This window comes from Python bivittatus, unplaced genomic scaffold (genome assembly GCF_059951505.1).
Source record: "Python bivittatus isolate LINGU-HERP-01145 unplaced genomic scaffold, Pbiv_v1 ctg000080_np1212, whole genome shotgun sequence".
Lineage (NCBI taxonomy): Eukaryota > Metazoa > Chordata > Lepidosauria > Squamata > Pythonidae > Python > Python bivittatus.
This window is the reverse complement of record NW_028277035.1, coordinates 19,775,313-19,788,462: the sequence shown is the minus strand read 5'-3', so window position 1 is coordinate 19,788,462 and position 13,150 is coordinate 19,775,313. Positions and strand designations below refer to the sequence as shown.

At 39.9% G+C, this 13,150-nt stretch overlaps 1 protein-coding gene across 2 annotated transcripts in view; it reads left to right on the top strand.

Moving 5' to 3' along the window:
- The first annotated feature begins 3,821 nt into the window (after positions 1-3,821).
- SLIT3 (slit guidance ligand 3) overlaps positions 3,822-13,150 on the top strand; it is a 534,750-nt gene continuing 525,421 nt past the window's right edge. For both annotated transcript variants that reach the window (XM_088133617.1, XM_088133616.1), the window contains exon 1: positions 3,822-4,506. In XM_088133617.1, coding sequence (XP_087989743.1) covers positions 4,319-4,506 — 188 coding nt within the window. In that variant the 5' untranslated portion in view covers positions 3,822-4,318. The remainder of the gene's footprint in view (positions 4,507-13,150) is intronic.

Genomic DNA, 13,150 nt, shown 5'->3' with positions numbered 1-13,150 from the left:
CACTATTCCTGAAACGGTTTGCTTTATAATTTCTCTTTTATTCTACAGAGAACTATGCTTCTTTAAGCCATTTGAGCCTTAGTGTATTTCTCCAACATCCTATCTGGAAATATGCCGTGTCAACAAGGATTTCACACCCTTGTTGTGTATTTAATACTGTAGGTGGGCAGCATTTTCTGTGAAAAGTCAGCACTGTTTTTGCTGTTCCAGATTAATAGAGTTATCCCCAGGGAGACTGTATAAATGTATCCATCAATACAAACCTAAAGGCATGAATTACATGATCTGAAATGTAGCTTGTCTTGATATAGCTCCAAGCAATGGGGCAGGAAAAAAGAAAATTATATAAGATGAGTTGGGAGCCACTGTGCTTGTCTTGGAGACTTGACTACCAACTGGGAAAGTTACATCTGGTTAAAAAAGTAAAGCATTTCTACCACCAGAGGGTAGTGCAAGAGTGGGGAAAAATATCCAAAATGTGATTTCCATGAAAGTCCTGAAACCTGAGAATTCTATAGAATGCTAACATGTTGGGTGGTTTCCCTCAGCGCTGTTAACTATAAACGTGTGTCTGAAAAGCCTGGTAGTGTTTGAGAAAATATGCACCCCGGCAGGGGAAACTTGGGCTAAAGCTTTTGCACTCCACAGCACAAGCCAGCTATTGACTTCTATTTAATTCTGTGTGCTGGACGTGGGACTCACTTCTTCCAGAATTTTAGAGTTAAATTTTGAGACTTTGTGTACTTCACTCCAAGAACATTATGAAAGTTTGGACAGAACAAAGATATTGCAAACTCTTGGACCCATGATGGTGTTATATAAACAAATAATAAAAAGAACAATGAATGTGGAGAGAAACAACGGTTAAAGTCATCCATTTCCTTTTTATCCAATACAAAAAAAATCTACATTTTAGGTTTATCAATAAATCTATTATGGTCTCTGCTTTCAGTTTCTTTTACCCTCAGTTGTTTGGCTTTTCATATGAAGTTGTGAGGACAAAACCAACCATGCATGCCTTGTAAAATGCAGTAGTTTTATTGCAGATGAAATTTGAGTGGTGGTGTGCAGCATAGATCTTATTTAGTAATCAAAATATGTAGAGGGATGCCATTTCAGGGTTAAGTTGCTCCTCTGTTCCCTGCAATTAGAATAATCATTTATTGAAGCTTTTCATAACATCAGAAATGGGTGTTTTGGAAATAAAACCTGGATTCTTCATTCCTCACTTATAAGTGCAAAGTTTGATTTTGACTGTGATTGCCTGCTCAGTCCTCAAATGCTCTACTCCATGTGAGGGCTATGATATTGATCCCACCTGAAGGGTCCACAAGGGTGTACTAAATGAACAATAAAACAAATACAACAACAATCTCTCTCTCTCTCCATCTTAAAACAAGGTAATAAAAGTACAAGAATTAAAATAAAGTTTATTTTAAAAAAGGAGTCTAAAAGGCAGTTTCATTCTGGAGCACTTGTTACCCTGAACAGGCATGTCCAATTGTTATATCTGTCCATCATGCTTCTCAGTTCCTAACCACAGCAATGGAAGCTGAACTTACCAGTTGGGCCACAATTGCTGATCTTACAACATGGGTTGGTCGGTATTTAAGATACATCAACAATTCTTTAAGAATTTAAGAACAGAAGGAATGTTGATTATTTTAATCTAATTCATGGAAGCACAATGAATGGTCCTCCACATGTTGTTACTATAACTTCATCATCTGATGAATTGATGAGTTTAACATGGAAAGGGCCATATGATGCCCACCAGTATAGTTCTTTTTTCTATGAACATAATCACTTCAAGAATATTATCCCAGTTTATCCTTATGCTAAGTTTGTTCAGGTGGTCAGTACTGATAAAGATAAGGTTCCCTTTGAGATGAACTCAACTCCAGATGACCACGTTCAGTCTTAGTTTCAGTTTTCTTGGCAACAATACAAAAGTGGTTTGCCCTTCCTTCTTCTACAATACTGTATCGGTACAACTTCCTAGTCTAGCTGACAGTCCAGGGATTTCCTGGTAGTTCTCCATCCAAGAGGTAACCAGGGCCAACCCTACTTAGCTTTTCCAAATAAGAGTTGGCTAGATCCTATTAACTGCTGCAATAGATCAATATTATTATTTATATTACAGATAAAGCAATATGCTGGAGGTACTACAGCTTGTCTATTAACAAACTGTTTAGGGGAATCTAGGTTCAGCAAAAACAACAACAACAACAAATAGTTCAGATGTCTAAACTCTTATTAGATCTCTTCAGCATCTCTTAATCCTATACATCCTTGTCTGGAAGTGTGTTCTCTGTAGAATTCATTGGGATATACTGGCTGTATTGACATGACAATGTGAACCACAAACAAGCCAATTACATTTCAGCCTAATGTGTTGTGAAAACTCCACCTGTATGATTAGTTTATTATACAAACCCAGAAAATTGCTTTAGTTGAGCAAACCATGTTCTAAACTGTAGGTAAGCATGTCATGTGAAAACAGTCACTACCTAGTAGGGTTTCTCAAAAGGTAACATGGATGACAGTTTTAAACAGCAGGTGCAAGTAATGAGGAGCAGAAGCAAGGTATAGAAAGACCATTTTGTGTGTGCACATGCATATCATATGGCCTGGCAGAGGCCGCCTAGGATTAGAGTACACTCTCAGGCATTTCCAGGGGGAGAGTCCAACTTTCAGGCCGTGAAGCTTCAGTATCAGTTTTGAAATAAAACACTTGGAATCAAAGTGTACCTCTGATTAGGGTTTGGTTGAAATTTGAACCAGGGACTTTGATGTAAGCCACTCAAAGCCATTTAAAATTAGGTGGCATACAAGCCATAGTAAGTAAGTAAGTAGATAACTAAGTAAATAAATAAATAAATAAATAAATAAATAAATGTCTTACATTAGGTCATGTACAAGCCTAAATGAATGAATGAATGAATGAATGTCCTACATTAATCCTGCAAACTAAAATGGATAAATGCAGAGGCATATTCATTGGCAAGTAACTGTAGTTTCTAACAGAATAAGCTTCAGTGTTTCTGGCTATGGTAATGATCTTGCCACTTAGAACATGGATGGCAATGTGCACAGGTCTGATAAGGATCCAGTAAATGCTACCTAAAGATGGCAAGGCTTGAGTCACAGTTTGGGAAGTGAAAAGTACCTGGTGTCTGAATCCTGTCTCAGAGAAAGCAATAATTATAGCCTTATGAAGGAATGGTAGCTTTTACAGAAGAATAGGGCTACCAGACCTGGTTTGCAAACACCTGGATGACCAGGCAGTGACAATCAATGTTTCCTGTGTCTCCTTGCTGCGCTCTAGTGGTGGTCGGGACTTTGGCAGCCCAGATCTGGTACCGTAGCACTATGAAAGAAGGCAGCGTTCACCAGCATTCATTTCCAAAATGAGAAATCAAGGGGCCCAAATCGGCAGGAAATCAATAGATAGGTGATTGGTGATCGCAGTTACGTCTTGCTGTCATAAGGAAAAAGGTACTTTGCGCATACTCAAGACAGTTTTTAACCACTAGGGATCTGTTATAACCCATTTGTTACTTTTTCAGATTCCACTAGCCTCTCTCTTGTTTAAGCCCGATCAGGCTCAGTGAAACTCAGCCACTTCGCGTAGAAGCCTACGATCGCGCGTCGCCTCTCGCCTCGGCAGCCACCACCGCTCTCAAAACTTTTGCCCTACCTTCCCTGCCAAAGTTCCGAAGTTGGATGACGTCAGCAGCGCGGCCTCCAATCAGCGCCGAAGGTATTATTTTGGGGAGGGGAGGGGGCGGCTCCCGCGGCGCCGAGGTCCGCCTGTTTTGCCGTGCCCAGTCCATGAAGAGGCGGCCGGTTGCGAGCGCCCCTGGGTCTTCTCCAGCTCGGCAGGCTCCGTTCTTGGGATTCGGATCCTGCTGCGGCCGCCATTGGTTCCAGGGGCCATGCTGGGCTGCGCACGGCGGGTTTGGCTGGTCGAGTGAGCGCCTGGGCTGTTGAGCTCCCCCGCCTTTTCCACCGGCCGATTACCTGGACTAGCAAAGGAAGACAGAACAGAACAGAACAGAGCAGGGCAGGTTGTGCCTTCGGTCTCGAAGAGGGGGACGGGGACGGGGACGGCTCGTGCCGCTTCTCCTGAGCGCGCTTCGCCTAGTCTGTAGGCGCAAAGCGGAGACCCGTCCGCGAGTTTGAAAGAGATGTCTTCCGCAGCATCCCCTTTTCCCCGGCTGTGCTGAGCTTGCCGTGGGGCTCCCGCGCCGGTTCCGGATCGGATTCGAGTTTCTTAATTCGGTTCTGCCCATTTCTGTCCGAAGAGGCGACGATCATGCTGGGCGCAGGGAGCGAGAGTTCGGGGCGCCTCTGGATGCTTTGGGGTCTCTGGAGCGTCGCGCTTTGGCTGCCTAGTATGGAAGCGTGTCCCAGTAAATGTACCTGCTCTGGATCCAATGTGGATTGTCACGGATTGGGACTTAAAACGGTGCCCCGAGGCATTCCCAGGAATGCGGAGAGACTGTGAGTACCAGTCGGAGGTGGGGAGGAGGAAGAGCAGGAAGCGGCGGGTAAAGCGCCGGCAGGTTGCCTGAAAAGACTTTCCCCAGTGGGCATTTGACACCGCCGATAAAACTGAAGAAAGCGGAGATTTGGGGTTATTCTTCGCTTGATCCCGTGTTTTCCCGGATCGAGCCAGCATAATGGCCCTGAACTATATCCTGGGATGGTGAACCGTAGAAGATTTAGGGCTGCTCATCAGCTTCCTGGCAAGGAAGAGAGTGCCTTATAAAGAGCCTTTGTTGTGTTTATATCTGTGCGTTTTTGTTTTAATCGCTTAGCCATTGTGGGTAAATGTTAAGGGAAAGGAAAAAGCTGGGGCAGTGGAGCACATGCAACAAGTATGCTTGGCATTTTTCCACATGATGCTCCCTGGAATCTCTCACTAGGACCCTGTGCTAGTTTATTTGCATTTCCACCTCAACACTCCACAACCTCTTAAGGCGCATCCAGGGAACTGCAGCTGGGGAAGACAAGCCATTTGCAGGGTCATCTAGATGAGCTGGCCACAGCGATTGCGAAGGGATACTTCAAGTCCGGGCTGCTTTCTGCTAGCTTGCATGATTAACAGGAACACTCTGGGACTAGTTCAACCTTTCTGGTCTCCACAGCTGGCTTTCCATGAGCTCTGTATTACTCTGTATGTGTGTGCATTTATCCATGCACACACCCCTAACAAAAGGTCCTGTGGATTTCAGGAGAGAAAGGTCCAGTAAGCTACTGGTAGTGGGTAATGGGTTGTGCTAGGAAGCTGGTCCTTCGCCCTTCCTGTGGCTGAGTAGGACATCAGGGGGGAAAAAAAAAAAAAAAAGGAAATGGTCTTCTCTTCCCTTTATGTCTAACCTGGGATCACCATTCCTTTAGAATTTAATGAGCGAATAATATTAGAAATCAAAATGACTGGTTTCCTCTAGGAATATATGTTTTGTAAACAGAAGAGATGCTTGGCACTGTAAAGGCTTAACAAAGCCATTGTGGCATAGACTGTCAAAGGCTCTATCTGATTTTTGAAGTGTATAGAGGTATACGTTTAAAACAAAAAAGTGCCAAAAGTTTTCAAAAAGAAGGATATATACTTCTATTTACAAAAAGGACTTATGCTATGAATATAGGAGCACTTATAAGTAAGTCTCAGTTCTGTGATTTACTTATTGGTCAGTATGTAGAATGTTAGCTATACACAATTTACAAAGTATGTCTTCCTTTGTATTTATATATGTGTGAGTATATATACTCTGCTGACTGAAAGTAAATCTTCATACTTCCAATGAAGTAGGATATATTACAGTCTGTAATGCGTTCCTTTGACATGTTTTAATAGACTAACATGAAGTTTGTATATATTCCTGGTATAGCTCTATTGTGTTCCAAGTTTAACTGCCATGTTGATCCATTATAACTAAATCTGTCGTGTCAGTAAAATACTGTATCTGCTTCTGCCTTTATTAAGATAAGCCCAAGTTCTTGCTTCTCTGATGAACTGGTTGGTTCTAGGAAAGGTATTCTGTAACTGATCTTGTCCAATCCATCTAAATAAGGTCCATTGGGAATTACATGGATTTACTTCCAATACATCCTTATGACCGAGGTGTCAATTACCACAATAGGTATAGCCATAATTACATGCTCCAATCATGTAATCTAAAATGCTGAACTCAGTTCACTTTGCAGCTAGAAATGCACATAGCTGAACACTTGAGACCACTTTCCTAGTGTTTCACAGGGCCAACTGCAACTGAAGTATGAATCAAAAAGTTCTTATTTATAAGGAAGTGGCAGAGATTTTAAAAGCTTATACTGAATGCACAACTGTTGTCTAAGGAAAAGAGAGGCTAGCAGATGGTTTAATTCCATAATAACTGTGCTGTGGCCCTTAACTCCCTTCCCTGCCTCCAAATAATTTAAATGCAAGTCAAAATGTTTCTTTCAGTGCAAGGCATTTTTGGTGTAATGTTAAAGTTCACTTAAGGGCATCACTCTGTAGGTTCAAAATGCTGTTGCCAAGATGGCTAAAGTAGAAAATTATAGTTCCATGTGGATAGTAATTTTATGATTGTCCACTCAATGTTCATACTTAAAAATCTGAATCAGAATGTAAAATAATAGTTTTTGCATATAAATTTGACAGTTAAATAATAATGGGGATGGGTGTGTTTATACAACATGCTCACCCATAGTTATTTAAACCATGATTTCCTGAATTCACCCAATTACACACAGGTCACTAAGTGACTGACCACACTTTAGCTTAGCACCCCGCACTATTCTCATTTTAGAGTTTGGATCTGTTGTTACTATGGCATTCATCCAACTCACGGTTCCTAATACGCTTAGATATGAAGGAAGAAACATCTTCTGAAAGCATTTGTTCATGTTGCTCCTTATCTTATAAAAGATCAATTAAGAAGTGTTTTGAATACTTAGCTGCACTTGGCAAACTTTTCTCTTTAATTCCAAACTTCCATCCAAAGCTAAATAGAAATAGGTAATTTATCTATTTTCTTAATTCTCCCTGTTTTTAAAAAAATTCTGGTGATGCTATGGGAACACTTTTTTCATTTATTGTCTTTGAGTCAGTGTTGGCTTTTGGTGACTGCTTGGATTAGTCCCTGCAGTTTTCTTGGCACGTTTTTCGGAAGTGGTTTGTCTTTGCCTTCTTCCTATGGTTGAGAGAGTGACTGGCCCATGGTCACCAGCTGGTTTTGTGCCTAAGGCAGGACTAGAACCCACAATCTCCTGGTTTTGAGCATGATGTCGTAACCACTGCATCAAACTGGCTCTCTTATGGGAACACTGGGAGTCTATTAATAAACTAAGGATTGAATAAAACTCAGTGGCATGGCAAGCCTTTTTTTTTTCATACTCATGGCTTTGGATGATTTGTATGAAAGAATGGCCATTCTCAGATTGTACAGCAGTGTTTCTCAACCTCGGCAACTTGGAGACGTGTGGACTTCAACTCCCAGAATTCCCCAGCCATCATTGCTGGCTAGGGAATTCTGGGAGCTGAAGTCCACACATCTTCAAGTTGCCGAGGTTGAGAAACACTGTTGTAGAGGCTAGGGAAAACTTAATGCATTTATAGAGTACTAATTTATTGGGAGCCATGGAATTACCCTTAATATTTGTGCAAATTCTGTAACTTATACTGCTAAGCTCTCTGCTAATGGACAGTGACCTTTAGGTGATCTGAGGAGAGATTTCTTAAAATAACAGAATTGTCTATTGACTTGGTATACAATTTTGTACACAAAACTGTTGAAATACTAATTGAAGTGGGAGTTGAGTGGTCCTGTGACAGTGTTGTACCTAATTCAGGAAATCCAACAAACCCATACATGGAAGTAGGTTCTGTTGTGTGTTGCTTCTAAGTACATGCGTAGGTTTGGTTTGTAAATAGCTTAAGGTACTGCCGATGGAAAAATCACGTCTACGGATTTTCAATCACCCATAGGCTCCTTTGTGTGCAATCACTTTACAGCAATCAACATTTTACCAGTCTCAGACATGTGAAAACAAACCTGATAATGTTTTGTGTCAGCATATCATGTGAAAATTTTTACATGGCCCATAGCTTTCAGTAACAAAATGGGAAGGATTTTTATTGGAAGAACTTAATATGAGCCAGGTTTTTACTGCTCCTTCTGTTAATGTATATAAGCTTGTGTTTTGGAAATTGCATTCAAACCCTCCAAGTATCATTATGATTCTGCTTTTCTTTAGCTGAAGCAAGAAATATAAATATATTTCAGATTTAGGCTTGTCTGAACTAAGTTAAGTGCTATGTATGATTGTGCCGAGACCTACAATTTAGCTTACTGCTTATGGTTGAAGAAACTAATTTATGCTTAGAAATAAACCTGTATTAGGCTACAATCTTTTGCAGGCTGACTTTTGAATCAGTCTTACCAAACTGAGTAGAACTTAACTTCGAAATAAACAATGCAAAAGGCCAGTTTCTTATTGCATGTAGTGTGAGACAGATGTTCTTTGCCTACAGATTTCCAGCATGCTGGAAAGGAATCTGGAAATCATAACCATAGTAATTCTCAGATATATCCTCAAATGTCATTTAGGATATATTTATATTTAGTAGAATAAACTGCATATCCATTATGGCTGATCTTTTATTTTCATTTTTTTTTAACCTTTCTGAACAATGACTGTGTTCATGACTTTTTAACCAGGTCAATTACAGACTAGGAGATGCATTAGCCCAGCTTGATAAATTTGGTTAGTATAAATCTTAGTTAGGCTTCTATAGGCTCCTGTGTTGTGCAAATATATCCCTTTTGGTTACTTTATAATTCCCCCATTGGGTTAATTCATTACAAAGTTTAATTGAATTGTGTGAACACAGTCACTGAAATACAGAATGTGTGTAATATGCATGTGTACATGTGTACATACACACACTTGATATGATGTTTTGCCATTTTTAAAAGATGAAATAAATACTTATTTGTAGTCAAAATGTTTTGTAATGCCAACATATGAGATTTATCCTTTGAGTTTTTCTGCTTATGGAATATGAATTGTGGCAAAAATAGCGGCAACTGCAAGTTCTTGTGGCTTTTGTCAGAATGATGAAAGCAGCCGTGTAGCATCATGCCACAAGCTCCGCCCATTTGAGCATGGGCGTGGTCTTGTGACCCATGTAGAAAAGGGGCGGGCTTCATCCAAACACTGCTTTTGTCACTTGGATCCTCCTTGCCCTTTCCTTGGGCAGGAACAAATGCTGGGAGAGCTTGAAAGCTTCTATCAGAGCTGAGACGTGAGGTCTCCATTCCAAGGCTTTTCTTTTGAAATGCAGTTAATGATTGCTAAGCACTTAAAGTTGGATTGGACACTACATACATTCCTAATCAGCGCTCATGGTGATTTGTTGCAAAGTGGTTATTTTTTTCTGATTGGCATTTAAAATCCAAAATCCATTCACTAAGGGTTTTGCCCATTGAGTTTAGTGGCATTTGCTTCTCAATAAAGAATCTTAGGAGTGGTATGGAAAGCATTATTGGGGGAAAAAATGAGGTCAGCTTCCTATTTTTTCTTCCAGTATGAGAAGTTTTTGCACTGACAGAGTAGCCACAGCTGTGCCTTAAAAAACCGTACTTGGGACTAGTGGTTAAATATTCAATAAATCAGACAAAGAATTTCCTCTTTAATCAGATAGAGCCAGCTGAAATTCTGTAATGTAGTAGCCAGAGGTCCACACATTATTTCTGAGTGGCATATAAATTTTACATCTATATCTATATCTGTGTGTGTGTGTGTGTTTGTAGAGAGAGAGAGAAAGAGAGAGAGAGAGTTATTTTATTATCCAACTTCTATTGGAAACACAGATTCTAAGTGGTTTTTAGAAAGCTGTAGACCATTCTGTGGTTACAAATGACTACCTCTCTTTTCCAAACTGCAAAATGGGAATGCAAGTGAATGCATGCAGTATATCTAAAGATGCAAATCAGTATCCTGGTTAGCTGCTTCAGAGAAATTATGAGCAAGATAAAAAGTGAAATCATTATAAATTGTGGGTAGGTTGCTACCTTGCAATCTGGACACCAGATGCTTACCCTTAAATATCTCAGTGTTGAGTGAAAAGAAGCTGTTGGAGTTTTTGCTTATTTACTGCCTCCTTGCTCTTGTTCTTTGTGCTCCATTCACCTGCTTTCTGACAAGTTTGGAATATACAGTGGATGAAGGAGGTATGGATAAAGGAATGGGGGAGGGGAAAAACAGGGAAAGGTATGGTGGTATTTCCTACAGTACATCAATGAGGTTTGACCCCCAGGCTCTAAACTGCAGTGTTGGCCTGAGAAATTTTGTGGCCTGAAATCCAACTGAATATTCCTCCACCTTCAAAGCCAACTCTTTAAAAAACCTTCTGCATCATTCAGACAGTCTTGTATTCTGGGGTAGTTTGCTTATGTGAGCAGGGCTGGTCCTGGCAAGTTAAAGATGGCAGATGTACCAAGTAGCAAAGATTTTGGTCTGCGGATGGAACTTCCTGCTCATTGTTCAGCAGAAACGTGACCCAGGAAGAAACAGAACATTTATCTTGTTTCTTTATTCGCATATTTATACCCTGCACATTTCACCCTAAATGTAGGATAATCAACTCTACTGATGTAAAATGCTTGCCATGCATGTAGTAAGTGGTGTGGGTTCCCCAGGAATGAAATCTGCTAGTAATTATTATAAAGCAAAGTCATTGGCAGAAAGGGAGTTCTGCCCCATGCATTACATGACCTACTATAAGCTTGCCATTAAATGTCGGTCATAATTCGTCCAGAATGATGGGGATGGTCGCAATGTCACACATAAGCCTAAATAAACAATGTAGAAATTCCTCAATGATGCATCCCTCTAGCATTAGGGGAGACTAAATACAGAGGGCATAAATGATGGTTAAAACAACAAGAACGAAAGAAAAAACCCTTATGATGATTCATATTGTGAACACACACAGAGGATCTATTCTTTGCATTTTACAAACCCACAAAACTATTTTCTTTCCCAACAGAAAGAAAGAAAGAAAGAAAGAAAGAAAGAAAGAAAGAAAGAAAGAAAGAAAGAAAGAAAGAAAGAAAGTTCAATTAATAAAGAATTTAGCTTCCTGGCCTCTCTGTCCACTACCCCACCCACTAGGATGTTCACAAATATCTCGCACATGACCAGGTTCTGCTGTTGCCTACTGCCACATGTATGGTGTTCATTTTCTTAGTTGGATTAAGATGTGCTGCTAAAAGTTATAATTCGTTTGATACTTCCTGCTCACAGAGTGTGGCAACTTTAAAAGCATCTGTAAGAATGGGGAGCTGCTTGCTCCTACAGTCTGTTAAAGTAAATTTAAACAGGAAGTGCTGTTAATAAAAAAAATAGAAGAATAAAGACGTATAGAAAACAAAATTTCCTTTTATTTGAGCTCCAGTTCTGGTGAATTTAGGGAAGTGATTTCCCACTGTCTTCTTCAAGGATATGTTTCAACTTCTTAGTGTAGTGTATAGACCTTGTATTCCCTGATAATCTTCCATCAAAGTATTAACCAGTCCCAGCTTCCAAATCCAAACGTTAGCCAGGAGCTGCTAAACTTGCTTGAAATCGAATGACCCTTTTATTTTTATACCATGAGTTGTTCTGATTATTATAATAATATATACATTATTAGATTTTTCAGAAGTGGTTTAGCATTGCCTCTTCCATTGGCAATGACTGGCCCAAGGTCACTTAGCTAGTTTGGTGCCTAAGGTGGGACTAGAATTCACGGTCTCCCACTTCCTAGCCTGGTGCCTTAACCACTACACCACACCAGCTCTCTCTCATATTAGTGCCAGAATAATACACCTGACTTTTTCTTCTCTCACAAAATTATAGACAGATCTCCTTGAATTTTGGCACAATGCAAGTGTGCTACCTCTAGCTGAGCTCCTGGTAAAACTGAAACAATTACAGTAGTCTTCATAAAATAATGTCTACTCTCTATTCTTTTTTCTCAATAATCTTAAAACAGAAAGGGCCCAGGATCTGTTCTTTTAACTACCCATTTCAGTTAGAGCAGAAAAAACAGCATTATACCTGACTTTGTTCCACACTTTGATAGAAGAGTCAGATTTTAAAAGTCTGATTTCTTTTATCTCTTTAACACATTTCTGTTCTGTATTTTCTGTTCTGGCAGGATAATTCTTCCTTGAACTGCACACAGCTCCAATCTTGTAGTTTCTTATGAAGCCAAAGTCCGGGTGACAGCAGAATGGCAAGGCAAAAGCAGGAGAAGTGCAGTTATGTTTTTGTCCCTCCCTATTTTGGGTCAGCACCTTTTCTTCTATTAAAACCAATAGAAAAAAAATCCATGCCAACTCCTGCTCTGGCATAGATTAAAAGAGAATTGGTGGACATGTCAGAGGCCTCAAAAAGTTTAACATCCTGTTGATCAAGAACTAAGCGCTATCCCTCAATCCATCTCTTTTCTCCAACTCCAGAGCTGTGGAAGTTTCTACAAGTCTTGGAGAAGACAGTCACATTGCTTCTTTTTAAGGGAAAACTTATTTTCTGTCCTCTGACATGAAGAACTGGTTTGCTGTATCATACTAGGGGTTAGGGTTAGAGTTAGGGTATAGGACTGTAGCTATAGGATAACTATGAAGTGAGCTCATTTAGGGTTTCCATGTGCAAATTAAGCAATTATGAATATATGGGAATAAAGTTACCCCCTTCTTTATGATTGTGAAACATGACTGTTCTACTGGGTTTTGTTGGTTCATTCTCCCTCCCCTTCCCCAGGGAAACAACCTATGCTGTTGAAGTGTGGAAGGATTCATACTTAAACATAAATTTTCAGTAGTTTTCCCTGCTATTTCTGCCACTTCAATGTGTGCTGCTATTGCTGCTGCTTTTTCTGATCTCATTTCACACACTCTTCCAAAAAAGAAAAGATGACAGTAGAAGTCTAATCTGTTTATTCTTGATTCTAAAGAAAGACAAACCTGAATAATAATAATAATAATAATAATAATAATAATAATAATAATAATAATAATAATAAGAAGAAGAAGAAGAAGAAGAAGAAGAAGAAGAAGAAGAAGAAGAAGAAGAAGAAGAAGAAGAAGAAGAA